Consider the following 22,003-nt stretch of genomic DNA (forward strand, 5'->3'; position numbering starts at 1 on the left):
AGCGCGGAATCGTAGACGCGAGCATGAAAAAAACGCACGCGCAACGCCGATGTGCACAATTCGTGTGCGAAAACGGCCCATGCGGTTCACGATTAATAGAAACAACTTGCCACGCGCGGACGGGGAGCCGGTCGCTATCTTCCGAGGTGCATCAAGCAAGGACAGCTGTGGTTATCACCTGATTGATTGTGGGGTTTAACGCGCCGACGCAACGCAGGCGATGAGGCGCGCCGTAGTGGAGGGCTCCGGATTAATTTTGACCACCTGGGGATCTTTATCGTGCGCCGAAATCTCGTACACACGGGCGTTTTTGCTTTTCGCCTCCATCAGAAAAGCGGCCGCCGCGGCCGGGAATCGAACCCGCGACCTTGTGCTCAGCAGCGCAACGCTGAGCCACCGCGGCGGGTTGTGGTTATCACCTACGCGCGAACTAAAGGGTGCCTATTTTTTTTGCTTCTGTGTAGAAGTTTGAGGAGAGCAAGGGGTGCGCGCTGCGTCAGATGGCCGATTTCATCATTTATTTTTTTCTTTTGCTACCCTAAAACGATGCCCCAGCTGCGCCGGTCGATGAGCAGACCCGCCGAAAAACCGCACTATAAACGGTATTGTGGCTCGGCCAACCGCATCTTAAGCGGTATGCTTATGCATTGAGTTCTATGGGAGGCAAACCGGTGGTCACAAAAACCCGCGTTATATCCGGTCCCGCACTATAAGCGGTTACGTTATAAATGGTCTACACTGTACTAATCATCAAGTTCATGGCATTAGTGTGGAACAGTTGATAGAGTTTCGGGAACTTGAACCTTTGGCTGGGAGGTCGATATAGTGCACCTAACATTTCTATAAGGCTTCGTTATTTTTAAATTTTGATATTTCTAAATTAGTGATAAGAATTCTCATTTGAGAGCATAGTAAGCAGAGGTTGTTCTATTGATTGACTGAATAAACTCGAAACAATAAAGTTTATTCAATCTATCAACCCTTTTTTCTATTTTTTTACTCCTGCCGTTTTTCAGTTTAGTAGAACAAGCTTGCAGTTGATCATACCAGACAAATTCCTTCCGATGTCACTAATAATAGTGTGCTTGAGAAGTTCTGTACTTATTTTACTAAACTGTATTCATTTCGTGTGCTCTGCTGAAATTATGAAGCTGTCCTGTGGGCTTGCCTAGTTAGATAGCTGAAAGGCACATTGCTCTGTTTGCTTCTTGCATATTACTTGCTTACTGTATCCATCAAAGATGGTGAACTTTAGTGTTTTCTGGTCTCAAGGTCAGGTGAGTTCGATGAGATGTGGAATTGTGAAAATGAGATTATTTTCAGTCAAGTTCCTGTCCCTCATAATCTGTCCGTAGTTTTTTTGGAAGCTCCAAAGACATCAGCTGTTCTCCAGCTGCCCATTGCTGACCAGAACATTTCATTGACTAATCTGAATTTGGTTAAGGTTACGTTCAGAGCGGTTTATTGTTATTATATTACTATATTACGCCATAACCTTTTCCTGCTTGCATGCCTGCATGCATCTATGCTGTTACACAAGCATGAGTGAGCTTATGAGCTTCAGTCATAATTTTTGGTGCCTTTTGCTAGTGTACCAGCCATACGAGCCTTATTGTATTTCTTTAGTGGTCCAGCAGCTAAAAGACGCACAAAGTTGTGGGGTTAGCTGCAAGTTCGCTTAATTTGGGCTCACTTTAATTGGTAATCTTTCCTTTGCATTGATTATTATTCCCCTATAAGCATTCTTTCTGTCAAGGCACTACCTATAGTATTGTAATAGCTTCTTTTGTAGAAATTTTCTAAAGTAGTTTGAAAAGAAATTTTTTTACAATGATTTTTTTCTTTTCTTTAGTGGAACAGGATACTGGCAAGGTCTGGTCAAATCATGTAGCAGCTGCTGCGGTATTTCAGACCAAGCAAATGCTACCAAAGCATCATCATTGTGGGCACGACACTGTCGAGAGTTATCCCAGCCGAGCAGGGCCAACAGGCCTGCACAATTGTGGGTGGCTCGTTCCTGGGTGGCTGAACACTTGGCCAGTCCCCCATAAGAGGTGGAATTGGTCAAAGTTCTATAGGATAAGCCATGGCTACAACCAAATCAACGCAGATTTTGTTGCTGAAGCAAAGTAAAACTGAACGCCTTGAAAACGAACCGATTACTGATAACGAAGCGAATGACTTGTGGGCCTTGGCCAGTCTCCCAGAGCAGGTATGTGCTGTCATCCCCGAGAGTATCACAACCATTATTACTGGTATCTGTGTGGTACTGTTGCAAGGCCTAGCTAAAAAAAAAATCATCAGTAACATCCAGCCAGAAATGAAAACCAGCAGTTAGTAAGGAAGGGACGATAAACAACGGCTAGTGAACATTGGGTAATTTCTCCGAGTGGGCATTGTACCATCATTACCATCATATCTGATAATAATTAGCGTACGCTGTGATAACAGCGTAGCCATGACCAAAGGAAGGTAGAAATGTAACTAAATTGAGAGCAAGAAACGAAAGGCAGCAGAAAAGAAAAGATTTCCAATTACAAATCGCCTCCACTATCATCATTGGCGCAGTCCCGTCGAGGGAAGAGAAAGTCAAGCGCGATGTCTGCGGCCACGCTATGAGGGCGTCGACTGCCCTGGCTGCGGGCGAACACCCGACCCAGACGGGGGGCCCTTCAGGCAGGCATGTTCCTAACGGTCTTGGCTACCATTGTGGCCACCGTCCTGGTCCTCTGGCTGCTGGGGCTGTCGGGCTGCCTGGCTGCCATTCTCGACCTGTGGCCGCCCCCTGAAGCGCACCATGCCTTGCACCCATTGCAGCAGCTGCTGGGCGGAGGATTCCGAGGTCAGCGCCATCACCACCATCCGGCGGCCGGCGGAGTGGTCTGCGGTGTGGCCGCCTCGTCGCCGGCGGTCTCCTCGCGCGAGCAGGCAACGAGCCCTAACCACCCGCTAGGCGTGAACCGCGCGGCGCTAACCAACGTGCGGGAGATGATGGCAACGAGCCTCGAGCGAATCAGGCAGCTTGAGGAAGAGGCCAAGGCCATACCATTGCTGCAGGTACTACTACGCGCACGGCCACTAGTTATTCTTTTGTCACCGCCCGCGCTGAGCTGTCATGCCCAATGGCAAGTTTGCAAAGTGAGCCGGAACACCTTCGGGCTGAAAGCAACTCTGAGGACGACGGCATCGCTTCAGTCGTGTAGCTACTTCAGTCTTGTAGCTACTAAAGTGACGTGCACTTAACTCCAGAGCTTTTAGTGCCAGCTATAAGCTCCAATAAAAAAGGAGCAATGTAGCCACTAGTGTCTGCGGCCTTAGCCAACTAAAACGCAAGTTACACGGCGCCATTTTAACAGTGTTCCACTAATTCCTTATCAAATCGGCAGTACAGGGGCCCCTTGGTGCTGCTATGTCGGCAGTGGTGTCGTTTGAGTGCCGCCTTGGAACGGAAAGTGTGATGGCAGCCGAGAGCTTGTCGAACCTCTAGGCAAGGCAACAACTTGGTACTGGTGATAGCAATGTCCGCGTTGGCAGGGTCTTGTGACATACCTGGGATGACATCTCGGAAGGCTGGAGCGAAAAGCTTGGCATTTGGGTGCCTATTCGGGAGCGCCGAAGAATTTGAAAATATCGAATACCTGCGTTAGGATCGTAGCGAATAACGAATAAAGGGCAATTTGATCGAAAATTCGACACCGTATATTCATCCCTGGTCTCGTCGTCTTGAATTTTCTGCTGCAAATGCGTCTTTTTGTTCAAGGCACCACCCGATCGGTGGTGCTGCAGGCATTGGCTGCTTGCCACAATGCCATCTTAACGATGCCCGGCAACCGATAAAAAACGGTGGTGTCAGGGTCGGCTCACAGAGTCAAAGTACCAGTTTATTCATTTGAAACTTGGAGGTACTTATGTCAGTAGGTGCAAACTTTAAAAGTAGTTTATCCTGCACCTCAAATACCGGTATCAAAGACAAAGATACGGGAATACAAGAGTTAGGCTTAACTCATACGAATCCTCGAAGGCCATTGTGTCTTGCCTTTACTGCTGCACTAGCATATGGCTGCTGTACGAAAAAAAAAAAAAAAACTGCTAGAGATAAGAGCCAAAGGCAGAGCTGAAAGGCAAGCAAGATCTTTTTGCTGACAAAGATAGTACGTCCGACTCGTCTGCCTGGCAAGGCTCGCTGCGCTGCTAGAAGATAACAATCTGCGAACAAGCTGCTGAGTTTCCTCAATTTTTTTTTTTAAGTACAAACCCAGCAACAGTGACTCAACTGCATGCGAGTAGAAGCTCACATTCACACCCTTAGTCTACCAGAGCATATGTCACTGAACTCGTGATGCATTACTGTTTCTTTTAAGGGAACATGCTCCTCGAAACAACTTTTTTTTTTTTTTTTTTAATAATGAAGTTAGGAGGCTGAAATTTTCACAGCTTGTAAAGATTGCGCTCCTCTGGTCATATATGCAATCAGATTTCGAATAGCTGCTCCGGATAAAATGTTACCCAGCATGACTTGCAGAAAAATGGTTTTTTTGTGCACACTTGCCCGGAAACCGTAGCTGACAAAGTTTACATTTATTAATAAGCGGTAGCACGATCTGCACACAAGTGTGAAGCAGGAAACATATTCGCCGTCGGGTATGTTGCGGCAGGTGACGTAAAGTCTGGTTGGGTACATCCAAAAAAGGTTGCAGCGCAAACTAGTTATTTTGGCACAAATTTTCGCCTTGCAAAAATTTGACAAAATTTTGCCTCTGATAGCTTTCCATGTGCTCTGATCAAAGATGTAAAGTTTTGATGACCATTGTAGAGTTGTATTCTTTGTGTGAATGCATTCATCATGCGAGTGAATACAAAACTCATGGTAAAGGGAGAAACCTGGCAGATTACCTTTTTTATATATATTTCGGTTGAACAATTTAGTTGGCTATGAGTGGCCAATGCCACGTCTATTGGCATCCTCACTGCACGCATGCCTGCTGCAGCTTGATAATATTCTAGATGCATTGCACAGTATGGTAATATTTTCTTCCCAAGGATTACCTGCACAATGTGTATAACAGTTAATATTTCTTTTTGTATTGATGTTACCTTATCTCACATATTGCACTACGTGTATTGGCGCACTTCCTAGTCAAAAAGCGAAGTGCCTGCGCGCCAACATTGCTTAAATAATTCCAAGGCACGCTGTTAATGGAAAGTTGTTTTATGCACATTAACAAACTGCTTCTTTCCTGTCGTACGCCTGATTCACAGTGCCCTCAACCTGCGAATTGCTTCTGGCAAATAACTAACGTGTCACCGAGTACTTAAACATAATGCAGTTTATTTCGTTGTGAATATTTTCAGTTAGCGTCATCAACACAGCTTCTCCCAGAATAAGCATTTTTTGTTGAAAATTTATTCAGACTTGTTCATGTGTGTGAAAACACGAAATTGAAACCGTCTCATTGATACCGGCTCACATCTTGACATTTCAAACTGCGCAGGGCAAAGTTGCTAACGACATTCGCCGCCGCATTGGGTTCTATTTCACAAGCCTCTTGCAACAATTATTTTTTTCCTTTTTTACATGCCAGGTGAAGTTATCGGTCCTGAAAGAAGAGAAGAGGTTGCTGATGCTACAGTTGCAATCCAAGCCAAGCCAACTCGATCAGCGTTCCATTGGCATCGGTGACAACCACATTCTTGGCTCATCGCCCAAAGATCCCATTGCCGGTGACGGACTTGACTCGCTGATCCAAGAACTAGAAAATCAGGTGGGCCTACCAAAGCCAACCCTCTCAGAAGGCAAAGTACAAACCAGGTTCTTGCACACTTCCACACATTCCACAGTGCCAAGCACCAGAGAAGTTGACACATTCCCCGAATCTCCACCCTTGCGCCCAAGCAGGAGTTTAGACCGCGCGAAGCCGGCTGTTCGAATCCAGAAGACGATTGGCGTGGGATGTTCAGTTGCGACGAGGTCGATCGCGGTTGGCGACAGCGGTGAACTGCTGCCGAAACAGTCTTTTAAAAGTGAAGCCAGTCCAGAAAGACTTCCATCGACTTGGGAAGCGCAAGGGGATTGGAAATACATTCCAAGAGCCAAACTGCACGCTTGTGCGAGATGTGCCGAGCGAAGCAAGAAGCAGTTCGAAAGCAAGGAGACAGCAACGGACCCTGAAGCCGGTCGCGATGTAAGGAGCAAGCTAGAACAGCTGACTTTCGATGTCTGCGAGCCGACTTCTGTCAAGCCGGATCCGCGGCCGTGCCGAGACTGTCAAGAACGTTCCCGGCGGCTGTCTGCACATGCAACCACAAACACGGATGCGGTGGCGACGTTGAGCATTGGCGTTAGCGCCATCCTACCACAATCTTCACAACCGCCGGTTGAGAGTCCGCCACGACCACGGAGGTCACGAAGCCAGGGGTCGCAGACACAGCGGGTCCTAAAGGGAAACGTTGGAGTCCAGATATCTCCAAGTCCAGTACGGAGGCGAGACGTTTTGTTGCAGGCCGACGTCGTTGAAAGGCGGCATGTCGGACTTCAGGTTATGACGGTCGAGGCGAAGCCGCACACCGTTTCGGTTGGAACAGGCATTTCGGATGTGAGGAGGGTCATCTGTGACCGCTGCACAAACCTCCGCCAGAGGTCGGTTTCGGTCGGAAATCATGTCAACCAGAGGGACGCCGGAGTCGCCGTGTCGATGCAAAAAGAGACGACGTCTCGGGGCTCCGGAGACTGCTCGGTCTCCGACGTCTTGTGCGAAAAGTGTGAGCTCAAGCAGACAGAAACGATCGGCGTGGGCGACTTCGATGTCAACGGTGCTGTCTGCGAGACCTGCGCGGAGGAGAAGTCGACGTCGGAAGAGAAGAAGCCTGCTGTCGAGTCCGTCGGCACGGTGATGACATCATCGATGGAAGAGGTGAAGGCGTCCTCGGACGTCGGAGGTGTCCGGCTTTGCGACAAGTGCAGCTCGCAGATAACAAACGTTGCCAAGGACTTCATCGACAAGAATGTGCTAGACCCCGCACTGCCGACCCTGTCGTCTCGCATTCCGAAACTGGCTGGCCGCAGTCCTAAAAAACCAGCGTCTGCTCGGCCGTCGTCGATTTCACTGTCGTTCGAGAACAGGCATGCCCTGCTGGGAAGTCCGGATGACAGGAAGCCAACAACAGGCCTGGCTCAACAGCTTCCAGAACCGCCGACCAGGATGACGGAAAGGGCAGAAAAGTAAGCCAACAACTTGGGTAACCTCTGTGTGCTTTTGTGTGTGTGTGTGTGTGTGTGTGTGTGTGTGTGTGTGTGTGTGTGTGTGCGCGTGTGCGTGTGCGTGTGTGTGCGTGTGCGCGCGTGCGTGTGCGTGTGCGCGTGCGTCTGATTTGCTTTGATAGTTGTACAACAAATGTTTAGAATATAGCACCTACAGATGAATGGGCTGTAGCTGGCTGCTGATCGTGCTGCTACCCCAAAACCAGGCATCCGAGATTTAATGACGCCAATGTCATGCATTGGTGAAAGCGGAGATGCAAATATGCGTTCCAGTTTGCTATTCCACATCCATGCCTATTGTAGGCCAAGACTCATGAGTGTCCTAACAGCATTGCATCCATTGAAAAGTGCCTTAATATAACAAAAACATAGTCTGTATTCAATTCAGTATTGCTAGTTTCTGCTAAACGTTTCCTTCATTATTGATAGTTTTTAACTATACTATTCATGTACAATTCAATTTAAAAAATTGCGCTATTTGAACACACCTGCTTAAGACTCTCTGTAAGGTGGCCAGACAACAAAATTCTGTCTTTTCACACCATTCGCTTGCAGCACATGTTGGTTGTAACTGAGGATCTGTGGAATTCCTAGCTAAGTTTTAAATTTTGCCTGTCTAATTTTCTTCTTCCATGTCAAGGCATGAACCGAGCAAGGAGGTGAAGGCTGCCTGCAAGGTCCTCAATGACTACCTCATGAAGCCGGAGAGGGGAGATCCCAACAAACTTGTGAGTGCCTTTAAACTGTATCAGCCCATGCCAAATGACACTTGCGAAGGCAAGTTGTCCAGCATAGCAAGCTAACAGAACTTACTGCAGTAAGCGGTAATCAGTAAGTTGCAGGTAGCCAGGGTAGTATGCGGAACCGTGGTGATGGCGTCAAGATGAATCGGAGTATAAGGCAGTCAGTTTTTCTCACCTCCATTCGTTTATTACTTAACACATCAGTTTGCCAAATTGCCAACCTAATTTTTTTTTTGTAGCTAGCTAGTGCGAGGGTGCGTTAAATGGACTTGGAAAGATGGCATGTTTGACTGCTCCAATCGGTTGATTCATTCTCATTCAGCTTGATTTGCTTGGATTGTTCACTTACCGGCACAAACAACACTTGGAAGTAATATTTATATTAACTTCGCTGTCTTGTATCAAAGGCTTGTCACAGCCTTGTCGGAGTTGGTTCTGTTGGTGATGTGTTAAGTATGCTGTGCAATACATAAATGTTTGGCAGTGAATGTTTGCACTTTGTGAGCTGCACTTCTACAACCGTTTTTCTAGCTGCAAGTTTTCTTTTAGTGTTTCTTTAGGAAACCAATGTTTTTCCTTCAGGAGGGGGAGTGGGGTTTTTTGTAAGCTGTGTGTGCTCACCACGGTGCAAATTCATGCTCCAAACATTCTCTCTATCTTTTTACAGCGAAAGCTTTCTTTGTGGGACCAATGGCGTCCTGTCGAAATACTAATGCATTTCCCCATCAACCGGTTGGTTGACCGACGGCAAATTTGTGAAACCCGGATTCCATTGTGTCAAAATAATCACTTGAAAATCTGAAAAAAAGCAACGGTTCTTGATGAGACAAATATAAGAAGGAATGCAATAAAATACCTTTATCTCATAAACCACGTATCGGTATACATTTAGATCACTCGTAGTGCCTGAGAAATGGTCGCATTGCTTTGTCTTTTTTTTGCAATTTGGGTCTTTGTAGGTTTGGCGGTCAATTTGACGTACTTTCAGTGAAGCTTGGATGCAATTTTAGCGCAAGTTTTGATGCAGTTTTTATGTTGGAAAGGTTTCCCACTTCTCTCAACTTTATTTACCGAGGAATGGCAAATTCTTTTTCTTCTTTCCAGAAAACGGCCGTGTCACTGATTCAGCAGGAGTGGTTCCAGATTTCGAGCCCAGCCGATGCGGACCCCAATGTGGTCGAAGACTACATGGACACCTTTGAGGAGTTCTCGCGCCACCTGCTTCACCGCATTGTGAACATGGCAGACGTAAATGTACGCACTAGCCTGAATTATTATTGTTCGCATGCCTCCAGCAGGTGGGCTTGTTGGTGGCGGCTCTGAGGGGATGAGTCTAGACATTATTCACTGCTGTGGTGGCACTAAAGATGAAAGATGCAAGTTTGATGTAGGAGTGACTTAAATGATTTGTGTGAAAATTCTTTCGTGTCTAATTGCGGGCATAGGAATTGTTTTTATACGTCGGAGGAACATGGTTGCTCGTCCTTTTGATGGGGACGTAAACAATTTACAGAAATGTGACTTGGGGAGGATTGAAGCTCTTCGCTGAGGCTTGTCTGCCAAAAATTACATCTTTTCTTGTGCTGCTATACGTAGGGGCTATTTACAAATAATAATTTAATCTCTAGGTACAGATTTTAGGAATGATCTCTTTGCCTAAGTTGCTGAATGTTGAAATTATCTGTAGAAACCATCAAATTTCTAAAGGAAAACTAAAAACCGAGTCTTTGTCCATATTGTTAATCGCAGAGGTTATGCATAGACATTACATCTTATGTACCTGTAGCGTATTTACACGATTGTAAGCCAACCCGAATGTAGGTCAACCATCCCAAAATTGCATCTCGCAAAAAAAAAAAAAAAAAAAAAAAAGAGCGCAGAAAGCAGCCCATTTGAACGCTGCTGTGAATGAGTGCCGAGAGAGGTCTTCGGACCCCGGGCGCAAATGACAGACAGGACGATTCAGCACAACATAGAAGTGACACAAGCACGCGGCAACGCGGCCACCTAGAAAATTGTATCACAAAGAGAAGCTCTTCTGTCAACTACCAATACCCCCTATACTTCCATCAATGATCGATGCTCCCACAAGAGCCATACGCTCGTGGTGCACGTAGTAGATGTTAAAAAAGAAAAGCTTTTTTATAAGCATGCAGAATAACCATGCGCTGTGGGTTGAGAGGGAAACTTTATTCCCAATCATAAGAACACATTCGCTGCGAGATGACAACCACGGAAGCTACCGGCAGCAGCCACTGCCGCGCGATATCAAAACAAACAACATGGCGGCTTGCAGAAGCGGCCGCTCGCGATTTCCTTTGATTCGTGAGTTACGTTACTTGCATTCAAGAAGCGTTTTGTTCGTCTCTAATAAACAAAATGAGTGTTACCGAATCCCTTGAATCGGTGCACGGCGCTGACGTAGGCACAAGCATATCACGTTCAGTACACTTCCGAACGCACTGGTGGAAGGTTAGCCACTCTGTGTATGCTGGACAAAGGGCACAGATCGGGAATGCCAACTTTCAAAGTCGGCATCACCTTTATTGATGCCAGAATGTATGCAACGGTAAACGCTACGCTTCGGCCGTAACCATAGAAACAAGGGTGTTACGCTTTCCCCAGCTCATAGCACCCCTGATTTCTCATATCTCGTGCCGTTACAAGCGGCACAAAGTTAGATTTCGATTCTAAGTCGACCCCCCAACACTAGATTGTCATACCTGAAAAAAAGGGTCGACCTACAAGCATGTAAATATGGTATTTGTCATCAGGTGAATGCAGAATTGCCCACTGTGCTGTTGGTGTTGGGGATAAATTGGAGAAAAGGCAACTGGTGCATCGTCCCGAATTTGTGTCCGTCCATGCTGAAACTGTGTCGTCGCTCTCATTGCTTGTGCAGGGCAACACTGCCATTCACTATGCTGTGTCTCACGGAAATTTCGATGTCGTGAGCATACTCCTCGACTCCAAAGTCTGTGATGTCAGCAAACAGAACAAGGTGAGTGGACCCGATGTTTGTTTCAGCCGTAGAGAGTTGGGGTCATTTTAAAAAGTCTACCAGGCGTAGTCTGCGTGACGGCTTTTTATAATTGCCCCTACGCCTTGTGGGGATCCTGGCATCCACCTCCATTGCACAGTCGCTTGGTTTGTACCGTCACACAGTGCTTTCCCCCTCTCTTTCCGAAAGGCCGGCTCGTCTCGGCGCCACTGTGAAGAGCCGAGCAGACTTTTCAAACTCCTGCCTGAGGTGAAGGCTCTAGCGACCGTTACGGTGATGGAACAATGTCACGCGACAGTAAATCCGCCCTGTCACCTCATCTCATTGGCCCATTTTGAACGGGACCTGAGCCCTCTCTCGCCAGGACGCAGAATGCGTGCCTGCATGGCAGATGGATTGGGGAGACGCTCTCCAAAACAGTTAATGTATGCAACGCTTTCTCTACAGTCCGGCCGCGCCTCTGTTGCGCTGGGGAAAGCCCGCCAGCCGCTCCTGCTGATGGCTGCTCCTTTTGTCCCATCACTTACCTATGCGCCGCTGACCTAACACTTGACAAACACTCCTTGTGGTACGTACGTGCCTGTGAGAGAACGGACTGTGTCTCTCTCGCTGCTGTGAGCCAATCTGGCCAGTGCAGTAATGTGCATTGCTTCCTGGATTGCTCCCTGACTGCTGAGCCCTCTGGTCAGTGCAGCTGTGACGCACTCACTTGTGCATTGCACTAGATCGCCGTCTGCCCCTTTTCACCTAAGGAGAAGTGTGAATTGTAACAGGGGGGGGGGGGAGGTCGGCATAAAATAAACGTCTTCTCTCTGTCCCCCGGGCATGTTCCTTTGTCGCCCTTACTCCACCTGCCCAATAGAGGCGGCGTTGAGTCGGCACGGTGGTGTTTCAATCTTGTGGGCGGGCTCAGCTAGCTTGTATACGAGTGCATGCCTTGCCTAATGCATGGGTTGTGCATGTTGTGAGGTGGACTACAGCCTCTTAAATTTAAACAATGTGATAGTTTAGACTTGTTAATTGTGTGTTTCGAAGCCTAGAATAATGTGTTTTTGTATCTAGGATTTTTGCGTGAGCCAGATGGCTGATTTGTGAGAGCCGATTTTTACCTCTACTGTTACAATGAATATCAGATATACTGAACCAATTTACTGCCTCGGTACTACATCGTTGTAAAGTTTGGCTGTAGCAGTAGTGTTTATGCTTGCAACACATTTTGGCCAGTTGAGTGGTGCAGGTAGACTTGATAATGTGGCAGCAAATGCCTAGCAACGCTCTTTTTCTCATTTAACCACTTTCCAGGCTGGCTACACGTGCATGATGCTGGTCTCGTTGGCCGAAATCAAGAACGAAACCCACCGGCTCGTGGTGCAGCGTTTGTTCCAGCTGGGCGACGTCAACACCAAGGCCATGCAGGTGAGCTGATCGGTACTGTGCAGGCCAAACAAACCAGTCACAATACGGTTCCTGGTACAGCCGGCACCACTGTGCGCGGGCAGGAGGGCACTTGGCCAGTTATCCAGTTTGCTACGACTTCCTAATGCCATTGTGAACGTGAAACACTGTGGGCCACCACTGCAGCTTTGCAGAAACCTCTCCTCTTCAGAGTGGTGCCGCCAACCCATTTGTGACGTACATATATAAGTCAGAATATAGGTTGAGACTTTTTTATAAAAAAATTACTTTGAAATCGCCCCTCCACCTATGTACCGGTCATTGGTGTAATGTCAGTTGTCATCTGGCTACAAGGCAGCCCATCGGGCCCACCCAAACTGCAAAGGCACCATTTCCACCGAGTGCGTGTTTAATATTTTCTTCTTGCTCAAGGTAAGTTCAAGTACTTGGCGCCAGTGCACGACAGTATTTAAAAGAAACATTATATAGTATGCCCAAGCAAATGGCAACATGCGTGACTCACGCCTGTTTGGTGTCGCCAAAAAGAGAGCGCGCTACTGGCGTAAGCTGAAGGGGCAGCTCTCGGTATGCAACACATGGAAGACCTTGTTTTGTGGGTGCTGGGGGACAAGGTGGCCACTTCTGTCCGCGAGCATTGTGCGACGTCTATGCGAATAAAGGCTGGTGACAACACCAAGACGCTTCCTGGTCGCCTGCTCTCGTGACGGTCTGCACATGAGTGTCCCATGCTTGGCGCTCGCTTACTGATGACAGGGTCTTGTGAGAGCCTAAGTGCTCCGTAAGCAATATCCCAGACTGCCCGAGGACGACTTGCTGTGTGGGAGACGACAAAGGCAGTCGTCTGACAAGATTTTAGATAGCTCTAATGAGTAACCTTAGACAAAACAAGTGCTTATAGCCTCAATAAAGCGATAATATGTACGTAATATTTTTGTCCAATTTCTCAGCAACAAATAAGGGGGTCGACCTATATTCCGACTTTTAAAGTAGTTCAGATGCAGCGTACATGAAAGTGTCTGTGGTGCTGTGTCTGTGTCGTATAACATGTATCGTACAACATGTAGTATGTCATACAACATGTAAGTGTCTGTGGTGTACAACATGTGTGGCGCTATGTTGTAAGCGGCAGCTCCCGACCGCACCACTAGCAGCTGTTACAATTGGTGCGCGTCACTAAAATGCAGCTGCATCTTTTGACGTCGCCTTAAGCACAAGTGATGACATGCACTTGTGGAGGCCTGTTGTCGTCGTAGTGACGTGTTCCCCCCTTTGTGCGCCCCTTGGCAGAATGGCCAGACGGCCCTGATGCTGGCCGCTAGTCACGGCCGTGCAGAGATGGTCAAGCTGCTGCTGGACGCGGGAGCTGAGCCCAATGTGCAGGACAACGACGGCTCCACGGCGCTCATGTGCGCGGCCGAGCACGGCTACATCGACATTGTGCGGCTGCTGCTGGCCAGTCCCGACACGGAGGTCTGCCTGGCAGACAACGTGAGTCCACAAAGCCAGAATCGGGAAGGGGGGAGGGAAAATTATGCACCCCTCTGTCTAACAACTACAATAGTTGAACGCAAAGCTTTCTCGTGAGGGATTCCTTGGTTATCGTCTTCAACCTTTGTCGTCAATTAGCTAATTTTTCTGTCTAATTTTGCCCGTTTGTGCAACCTGCTCCAAATACGAGGTGCACTGACCACACCAGAATGACATAACCGGATAGATTTTGGCTTCATAAGATAGGGGACACAGGTTTGATTACGACGACGGGAAGAGGTTTTTCTTTTTCTTCACTGCACCCGCGATTGTCATTGTCAGAGAAACTTGGCTTTCCTGCAGTGCGTTTTGGGTGGCCTGCAGATGATACAGTTAAACCTCGATGTAACGAAGTCGGCAAAATTCGTAATTTCCTTCGTTACATTGAAATTTCGCTACATTGAAATTCGCGGTTATAATGAAGTGTTCATCCCGTGAAGCGTTTCCTGAAAAAGAAAACGTGGCGCGCATACACGGCCGGCGCACTGTTTCTGTTTCTATCGGTGCTTAATCGTCTACGCGGGCATCAGCGTGATCCGCATGGAGCGTTTTCTTCCCGAAAAAATGCGCCCCGCAAGCCACAGGCGTGCTGACGCAGCCGCGGAGACCACCCGCGCGATGCGGGTAGCTCCAGCGACCGATTCTAACCGCTCGCTGAAACGCAACTCGAGGGGCAAACGAGAGGGGTATGCGAGAAAAAAAGCAGATAACGTGGGCGAAATTTTCACTCTAAAACGTCATACGCGCCGCTTACGAGAGCGCCCATCAAATATCCTTCGCGGCGGCCTTATCGTCTAGCCAGCCGGCATCCCCGGGCGCTTCGAAGCGCAAGGCGCACAGACGGTGGCGCCGCGCGGTGGCAGGAGGAGAAATCACTCCATGGAGGATCGACGAGCGAGGGAAACGTCGGAGCCCGCACTCCCGCGCGTTGGCCGGCAGCGTATTATCACGGGGATTTTGACGCCGTTTCATATGATAACAAGCACAGCATTCACAGGATGCATGTTATGTTCTAGAAGGTCTCGCGCTTGATACACCGCGTGCAACAGATTGCGACGCGCTGCACGAAAACTAAGAACCGAAACCCGAACCGAACGCAATGCGCATGGTGTGTATTGTGATGTTTTAGTCCCTCGTCTTCGTACAATGCTTTTAAATCCTTTCAATTATGTACCAACTCGTCTAAGCAACAACTTTGCTGTTACATGGCGGACGCCTTTAGTTTCCGTCGCCCGTATACTTGACGTTTGTATGCATATGACAAGTTCGATCCAGGTCGCCGATGTCCATCGCCCTAATCGTGCAAGGAACGATAACACTTCGTTGCTATAATTTTATTTTCTTCGTGCTCATGTTCTTACATAGCAAAGCAAGGGTGTGAGAGCGCAGGCATGACACATTTTACTAGTGAGATGTTACGCTGAACAATAATCAGTTTTCAAAACCTACCGCTGTTGAACGTTTCTTTGCTTTGCACATCGTGCGTTGGGCTGACGCGTTTTGAGATATAGGCTCATATTAACAAAGCTGTTTGAATGTACGACACCGCGAGGGCAGTTTTTAAATTGGGGACACCTTGGCCATCACCTCACATTTCACAGATGAAGGCTTGCCCAGGTGTGCTAGTTTAGAACTAGCATTACAATTAGTGATTTACGTGCGAAGAGCTTTGTGTTTTTTCTTTGGATTTCCTTGTTACAGAAGCCGCTTCTAGCAATGAAGAAAACGTTAAGTGACAGTAAGAAAGCAGCTCAAGCTGGTTTGCAGGTTAACATTCTGCATAGACGTTTCAAGCGCTTAATCAGCTCCAATCTGGAGCCACAAAATTGTTTGGCTGGTTTTGGATGTGTTTTTTTGTAAGCAGCATCCAACGCTCTACTAATAGTGTCTCTTATTAAAATACTGGTTTTAGTAGAGAGCAATGCGACTAAGACTACCACAGAGTCGACAGCGCGGTATTGTTTTAAAGGAGTACTGACACGAAATTTTTATGTTACGTTTTTTTCGCTGCTATGCGTGCCCACCAGCCCACTAATCATAGAATGACAGATTAGACGGTCGAGCGCAGCGTAAACATTCATTTACGGCGTCGTTTATTCGTGCCAGTTTCGGTTTCGACTGAAAAACGCCGAGCGGCCGCCATGACCGCATGTATAACATGACGTCACCATTCTTGCCGTATCGCTGCCTCTCTGGAAGCGCGCGCGAGCGAGCGCACGCGCGCGCCCAGACCGGCCGGGGTTTTCGCCGTCTCCACAGGCCCGGGCAGCATGACGTCAGTCCCAAGACCATGACGTGTACACACGCCCGAGCAGCGCGCGCCAACCACAGCCAGCGCGTCGGCTTCGTCACGGTAGCCCCGACGTCGACAGTTTGGGGCACGTAGCAGATGATGTCACGTCGGCCCGCTCTGGGCTTTCTCGTGCGGGCGAAGATTAAAATGGATTTTAAATATGTTTCGCTGAACGGTTGCTGTTGAAACTTGCTGGGAGATATCTCCTGATAAAAAGGAAGCGTTTTACATAGTTATCTCAGCTTTGAAATTTCGTGTCAGTACTCCTTTAAACAAAAATAAAATGTCACGTTTAGGTAGTTTGATTGGAAACGTTTATACACTTGCCTTCGCTGGTGGTAAAACAGACCTAGTGGGAAACTATTACTATTCACGCTGGCCAAGCCATTGACTTGCGTGTTCTGCACGGAGCGATAAAACGTACTACCGAGCGGTATACTATGAAAATGCCTTACACAGGCAGGATTTGTCAAGTAATTGGACGGTAATAAACCGCCTAGTAAGCACGCGTAGTCTGATAAGTCTGAACCAATAATGAGCGAACTCTAGTAATTGTGGTGGTGGCTAGTGAACCAGCGACATTTTCCGGCCGAAACTTAACTTTCTAGCGTCACAGATCGAACGCTGGCAGCCCTACCGCCGCAGCAAGCGACGTGAGCGGCTTTTCCCATATCTCTTCACCTTCGCTTGTGGGGCGAAATGTTCCTCTTCAGTTCTAATGTGGCGCGTATTATCTTAGTTAAGGACAGCCACTAAAATCTGGCGTCATAGCCACCTAACGACGTTAAAAAGTAGAGCTAACCCCTCTGCTTTCAACACGCACACAAGCGCAGGTCCGTAGAGGGAACCCCCCGATCCTCCTTAGGACAGCCATCTTGGTTCGCTTTGTGCACCTCCTATAGGGCGTGCCCCTTGCGAATACTCCCCATTGGCGAAACTGGTCAGGCTCCTCCCACTGCTGCGCGCAGCGCGAGTCACTTCCCGCCGCCGGCACGCAATCGCGGACGCCGGTGTGAAAAAAAAAACTCGCGTGCAAGGCTCATAAAGATTCACAAATGCTTGCTGGGACGACGAAACCCAACAAGCATGAGCGAACTCGAAGTGCAAAGCGGCGGCTTGCGGCGGCGGCGGCGGCGGCAACGCCAGTGGCGATTAGGCTTACCACCGCGGAGGATATTTGATGGGCGCTTTCGTAAGCGGCGCGTGTCACGTTTTACAATGAAAATTTCGCCCACGTTATCCGCTTTTTTTCTCGCACGCCCCTCCCATATGCCCCTCGAGTTGTGTTTCAGCGAGAGGTTAGAAGCGGTCGCTGGAGCTACCCGCATCGCGCGGGTGGTCTCCGCGGCTGCGTCAGTGCGCCTGTGGCTTGCGGGGGCGCGTTTTGCGTTTTTGCAGGGAGAAAACGCTGCGTGCGGTTCACGGTGATGCCGATTAAGCCGCAGACGATTAAGCTCCGACAGAAACAGTGCGCCAGACGTGTATGCACGCCACACAGTTTCTAGGCAAGGGACTTAATCAAAGACTCTGTGGCTGGCTGCATCCGCGGCATTGGGCGACCTGTGTCGCCGTTCGCGTTTTATTGGGACCCCATTTCGGCGCTTGCGTCTCCTAAAATCTACTTCTACAACTTAAATATCATGCCTCGTTCTCCATGAAACTTCATTACATTGAAATTCCGGCAAACGGGACTTCGTTACACAGAGGGTGAAAATACATGGTGTGCATACACTTGAAGTTACAAAAAATTCCGTGGTTCGTTACATCGAGGGTTTCGTTACATTGAAGTTCGTTACATCGAGGTTTAACTGTATCAGTGAAAGGCTGCAAGCTTCGCTTTATAAAGGGGAGTGGGACGTTGGAGGCATAGTTTCATACTAATATATACTCGAAATCTGACGATAGTGTCTGGGTGAGCCGTGCTGTCGTGGACTGCTTTTAGTTGTCAGTTTGTTTAAAACATGCTTTTTAGTTTTGAATGCAACCGAATGCACCGTGCTTGATGCACTTTCTGCTGGGCGCCGGCAGCTTACAGCTTCTTTGCTCACACTTTGTGAAGTGTTCTTTGAAGTCTAAAAAAAGAAATTAAAGAGAAATAAGTGAAAGAAAAGTACCTTCATGGAACAACATTGCTTGTCACTTAAAAAAAAAGTTGCCAAAAGAGCTATGAGAGCCTTGATCTGCATGTTCAAAAACAAAACTTAATTCAGCTTTTAGTGTTTTTTGTGTGAACAAGTAATCACAAGTACAGCCGAGTGCAGTTTAAGCCGAAATACATAACTTATACAGTCGAGTCCACTTATAATGATACCGTTTATAACAATATATCGGATATAACGATGAAGAGCTACAGCACCGTCAACTTTTGTATTCTTTCTATAGTAAAATAAGCCGCTTATTACAATGCTCCAGTGCCACGATATTGGATATAACGATTGAATCCGCCTATATTGTGCACCAAAGTGCAATAGTGATGACTCTAACGACGCGGTTCCGCAGCCTACTCAGGTAGTGTCTTCGTAAGAGGCTTTGTAAGAGGGGACTTTGTTTCCTCCAAGGACATTTACCTCAGCTAGGTGAAGCACCTATGGATGCTCTTGGAAAAGATTTGCGTTAGCTTCACATGTGACAAACAAAGGTGACCGACTGTGGCTTCTTTTCCGCAAATTAGTAGTAGTACGACCTTGCTGGCATGTGAATAAAATGTTTTGAGCTCTGTTCCGTCTTTTTATTTCGCAACCCGCTTATAACAATTATCGGTTATAACGATGGAATTTCCTTGGCACTTGGATATTGTTATAAGTGGACTAGACTGTACAACCAAAGGTCATTTCTTGCAGCACTTCCCATCCGCCGCGATTGATGTGAACTATAACGTCGCTGACATGTGGGGCGTTGCGTTAGGGCAGACGTGTTGCTTATTACCCTTTTTCGTAGGTTTTGAGCCCTCCGTCGTACATATTTTTTGTGCTATGTGTTTACACTTTATCGCCGCTTTTATTTGTTTACTTTCCGCCTTCCGTGTGGACAGGATGGAAGCACAGCCCTGACCATAGCGATGGAGGCGGGCCATAAGGACACGGCGCTGCTTATCTACGCCAACAGCAACTTCTCACGGGGCAGCTCACCTGTGAGTGAACGTTTGCTGGCTGCTGTGGTATTTACCTTCTTGTGATCGGTGATCATGTAAGCCTGGAAGCCTGGACAGCTGGGCTTTGATCTGAGCGACTGCTTGTAACCCAAAATCTGGGTAGTTTTCTGGGCTTTGATCTGAGCACCTGTTTGTAACCCAAAATCTGGGTAGTTTTTGAAGATGTAGGCGTTGTCTGGTGCAACAAATAGATGAGGCTGTATTGAAAAAACGCCTGCACTACTATTACTCCACGTCTGTATCATGCGCTCAAGTGACCCGCTGCGGTGGCTCAGTGGCTAAGGCGTTGCGCTGCTGAGCACGAGGCCGCGGGTTCGATTCCCGGCCGCGGCGCCCGCTTTTCTGATGGAGGCGAAAAGCAAAACCGCCCGTGTGTACGACATTTCGGCGCATGTTAAAGATCCCCAGGTGGTCAAAATTAATCCAGAGTCCTCCCCTACGGCGCGCCTCGTCTGCGTTGCGTCGGCGCGTTAAACCCTACAATCAATCAATCAATCATGTGCTCAAGTATGTATTAATCAACTAAACCAACAACTAGCCGTGTGCATCTTGTCATCTCGCAGTATTCAAAGATATTTTGTGACGAGTTGCGAGGTAAATATCTTCCCAAGGTTGCTAAGTGGTGGTTCTAAGGGCGGCAGCTGCGAGTGAACTCAAACGCAGTTAGGGAACAATCTGGTCATGCAGACAAAATTAAACCTTTTTTTAGTTTGGAAGAATTAGCCTTTGGTAACTCACTCAAGCGCCTGTGTCGTGCTCATTGCTTTCAGATATTGCTTGCTTGCTTGCCTCTTCAAGTGCCGCAGCTTTTGTGATGAGGCCAAAATCGCTTTTCATTGCTAACAGGTGCCGACGTTTTTCTACCGTAGATACTGGCATCGCAGAGTAAGTTACACGCCTGGCACAGCTCAGTGCTGTGCTTGCAAGCTGCGCATACCGTACGTGTAGCGCGTAGTATCTGATCGGCTAGACGCGGTAGGCTCTAAGCTGGCAGTCAGGTTGAAGGGATTTTTAACGTATTGTACACGTGACGATGTCATTAGTGCACCATGATCACCATGAGTGAAGAGATTCAGCACAGCGCTACCTGTGCTTTGAAGGTCAGCGCATGTATTGTTCTCATTTTCCCAGCATTTTTAGACCCTTTAGCTCAGCGACACCTGTGTCAAAAGCCACGTGTCTGCATGTTCAGGCTGCATAATCCGTTACTGTACAATTGCCTACAAAAGTAACAATTGCAGTTACCTTCCCGACTTGCAGGTCGTATCGGTCACGCAAGTTTAACGGAAATTTGAAGTGGGCTTTCGGTAAAACTGCATGCAAATACTCATTTTTCTTTTTTATTTATTTTTTTTTTTTTGTGCGCGAGGGCTGAAACTGAGATAATCGTTGGAGTTGTCAGGTGGGCTCAAGATAAATTGTCCTTTGCTGTTATTCGCCAAAATTGTTTGTTTCAAGTTAAAAACAGAGCACCCGCCGACTGACTCTTTAAAAAAAAAAACTGGTGGTAATCAATTCAGTGTGCCTCACCAGAATGGAAGTCTTAGCAATGTCTGGTTCATGTATGCCCAGACAAAGCTTGGACATCGTTCAGGAATGTCTCGCAGTGTTGGAGTCAACTAAATGATATAGAGCTCTGTCTCTCCCTCTCCTCCCCTTCGTTTCCCCAGTACTCTTCCCTGAGGGCCCGAAAGCACCCAACACCAAGATCGACACCTCCGCCCAGCCGCCCTCCAAGGACGCCCCCTCCTCCAAGGTGAGTGCGCTTCCTGCGTTCATCCATAACGTTTTAATAAACCTCCTCTCACCCCAAAAAAAGACAGGCAGAAAAAAAAGAGGTATGTGGCAACCGCTTTCAATTTTTGAAGGGATCCTTTGGTAGGAGGCATATTTTCTAAACACAGCTCTGTCCTTCAGCCGGCTTCAGCACATTAGAAGCATGTTTGAGAATTCTTACTATGCGCTAGCTATGAAAATTTTGCACTTCTAACGTGCGAGTCTGTGTTCTGAAATACGACGGTATTCAGTTTCATAATTCATTGCTTTACACAAATATGTGTGCGTACCATGCAACTTCTAGGTGCAGGCGATTAGCTAAATTGCTGTTCACTTCTGCAAGACAATGCAAACTAAAACACAGGCATGCACGTCCAAATCACAGCCGCTTTAAGATAATTTCAGATAATTTCATTGTAGTATATATCGCAATGGGGACTTCCACAGGGCGGCGCCAGGCCGTATGATTACGAATATAGCACATATGTGCTTTTTCTGGGACCTTTCTGAGATGTTGAGTGTTCGCTGGGAAGTAGCTGCGTGGCAGCAGTTATTTCTGTCCTGTTGTGCGGTTTTTCGTTCTGGGCACAAGCACAAAAACTTGCGCTAATGTTGCCGCCTTGTCTGTCGGCTGTGCCACCTTTGTGACATAAAATTGAGTCATTGCCTAGTGCGACTTGTGTGATCTATTATTTAGCTATACAGCCCGAATGACAAAAATTTTAGCACGTTTTACTACAGGCCTAGTTTTAAATGCCACTTACCTGTGACCTGTGGCCAGAGAATCGTGACACTTTGTTTGTGAATATAGCCCACTGCAGGTTAGAAGCCAACAGTT

At 47.6% G+C, this 22,003-nt stretch overlaps 2 protein-coding genes across 7 annotated transcripts in view; one reads left to right on the forward strand and one right to left on the reverse strand.

The window, feature by feature from the left end:
* The window catches only part of Kank (KN motif and ankyrin repeat domain-containing protein 2 kank), an 89,608-nt gene that overhangs the window by 65,198 nt on the left and 2,407 nt on the right, over positions 1-22,003 (forward strand). For 5 of the 6 annotated variants that reach the window (XM_077693302.1, XM_077693304.1, XM_077693303.1 and 2 more), the window contains 9 exons: positions 2,818-3,057; positions 5,583-7,219; positions 7,899-7,986; positions 9,106-9,255; positions 10,904-11,002; positions 12,305-12,418; positions 13,706-13,906; positions 19,270-19,368; positions 21,060-21,145. In XM_077693302.1, the coding sequence (XP_077549428.1) occupies positions 2,818-3,057; positions 5,583-7,219; positions 7,899-7,986; positions 9,106-9,255; positions 10,904-11,002; positions 12,305-12,418; positions 13,706-13,906; positions 19,270-19,368; positions 21,060-21,145 (2,714 nt within the window). The remainder of the gene's footprint in view (positions 1-2,817; positions 3,058-5,582; positions 7,220-7,898; positions 7,987-9,105; positions 9,256-10,903; positions 11,003-12,304; positions 12,419-13,705; positions 13,907-19,269; positions 19,369-21,059; positions 21,146-22,003) is intronic. The other variant, XM_077693306.1, reaches the window with a different exon arrangement.
* The window catches only part of LOC144162675 (uncharacterized), a 108,927-nt gene that overhangs the window by 64,624 nt on the left and 22,300 nt on the right, over positions 1-22,003 (reverse strand). The gene's annotated exons all lie outside the window — the stretch shown is intronic.

This window comes from Haemaphysalis longicornis, unplaced genomic scaffold, assembly GCF_048455015.1.
Source record: "Haemaphysalis longicornis isolate Haplotype H1 unplaced genomic scaffold, Haemaphysalis longicornis Haplotype H1 scaffold_12, whole genome shotgun sequence".
Lineage (NCBI taxonomy): Eukaryota > Metazoa > Arthropoda > Arachnida > Ixodida > Ixodidae > Haemaphysalis > Haemaphysalis longicornis.